Consider the following 1,683-nt stretch of genomic DNA (forward strand, 5'->3'; position numbering starts at 1 on the left):
TTTTTGTCTGCTGGTGTGTGTCTGAGTGGGTTGGGTAGATTTCACCTCATTTGGGGGAGTGACGGGCACACGGAACAGGACTACGCGCCCTCTCTCTCTCTCTGTGTGTGTAGGAATTTGGGAAAAGGGCCGCAGCCAAAGGGGGGACGCAGTTTAAAATGGGCTGCTGCTGCCCTCCCCATTCCGCTGCCTCTTGGCGCGTGCAACGGGCCCACGCACGAGTTATATAAACGCGGTCACCCCCCACTTTGCTGCGCTTCCCATTATTATTATTATTGTTTGTTTTTCTTTTCCCTTCTCGTTGCTCTTAGGAGAGGGAGGAAGTAAGTGATGTTCCTTTTGGCGTGTGCCCAACGCAACTGGCGCCGCAGCTTGAGGTGAGATCTTCGCCGCCCCAATGGCGCAGCTGAAGCCCTTCTTCCGCGACGCCCAAAATGGGGCCGCGACGAGGACATGTGTGCCTCTTGGATGCTACCAGCGTGTGAATCGTTGTCCGAGTGCGTTTCATTGTGCCTCCTCGTCTTGGAAAGTTCCGCCGGAGTTTTTTCTTTTCTATTGGACGCTGCGTTGATAATAGAGGGCCGCTTTCATCCTTTACTTCTCTGGATCAATGGGCCTCTAGAAACTTCCTTCGGGAGCTTGTGAGGCAGCACTGAAGAAGAAGAAGCGTCCTCGACCACCGCGGGCGTCTTTTCCCTGCCACGGTTCGGAGGCTTCTGCTGCGGCGAATGACCGCACCTGCAGTCACCGTCGCGGCAAGGGCGGCGTCGGTGCGTGTTCGCCTATTCAGCTGCGCGCATCTGTCAGTGTGTGTCTATGTGGAGTAGTGTGAGGCAGCGTGTGGTGGCGAATGCGGTGAGAGGCACCCACCGTCTGTGTCTGTGCTCGCAGGTTCCCTGCATTGTTCGCCTTGAACTGCGTTGGAGGTTTCTCTTGCGTCGTGCCCGTGCCACAAACTCGGAGGGGAGGCCCCACGCTTTTGTGCATCGCAACGGTGGCGATGGAACTTCTGACTGTTACCACCACTATTATTATTATTTTCCCCCTGGGTGTCCTTGTTGTTCTTCGTTGCGGTGGTGCCGACGATGCTGGCCTGGTTTGTTTGTTGTTATTATTATTTCTCTGCGTGCGCGGGGGGTTTGGGGCTGCGGCGGTGAGCGTGGTGGGCGACCTGCTGGCACGCTTTCCAATCGCGCCCCTTTTCTCCACTCCGTGTCTCCTGCTGTTTGTTTCCCTCCCATTGCTCTCGTCCCCCTTCGCCACAGGGACGAATCTGCGCAGCACTCGGGATGGGCTCCACGGAGAGTGCGGACATGCTCGCAGCCTCTTCCTGCTGCATCGTGCGCATTCGCTTGCGCATCATTTCCCTTTTCACTTTCGCTCCCTGACCGGCACTTGGACTCCACGGCTCTGCCGTTCATGGGGTGCCGAGGCCGACGAAAGGTGCCGCACATTCGTGTGTTTCCCCCGGGATATGTCCGGCGTGCGGCCGTGCACCGTGCGGTGGGAGGGGGGCGGCGGGGAAACGGTGTGGGCGGCGCCAACGCAGCGGGAGGGGCGCGGCGACGTTGCCTCTTGGGCGAGTGCGTTTGGGAGGGTATCCTTCGGCGGTTAGTGCGTGCGTGGGGTGCACTACCGCCACCGAAGTGCTGCGTGGTGTTGCATCTCGCACCGCAGCGTGCT

The 1,683-nt window shown here is 58.9% G+C and overlaps 1 protein-coding gene across 1 annotated transcript; it reads left to right on the forward strand.

The window, feature by feature from the left end:
- Nucleotides 1–1,000: 1,000 nt before the first annotated feature.
- Tco025E_08072 (uncharacterized protein) lies at nt 1,001–1,615 on the forward strand (the record flags this gene model as incomplete). The annotated part of the gene is made up of 1 exon (XM_029374929.1): nt 1,001–1,615. The coding sequence occupies one exon, from the start codon at nt 1,001–1,003 to the stop codon at nt 1,613–1,615; it is 615 nt and encodes a 204-aa protein (XP_029224942.1).
- Between the last annotated feature and the right edge of the window lie 68 nt (nt 1,616–1,683).

Source organism: Trypanosoma conorhini (assembly GCF_003719485.1).
Source record: "Trypanosoma conorhini strain 025E chromosome Unknown Tco_14.4_contig_00694, whole genome shotgun sequence".
Taxonomy (NCBI): domain Eukaryota; phylum Euglenozoa; class Kinetoplastea; order Trypanosomatida; family Trypanosomatidae; genus Trypanosoma; species Trypanosoma conorhini.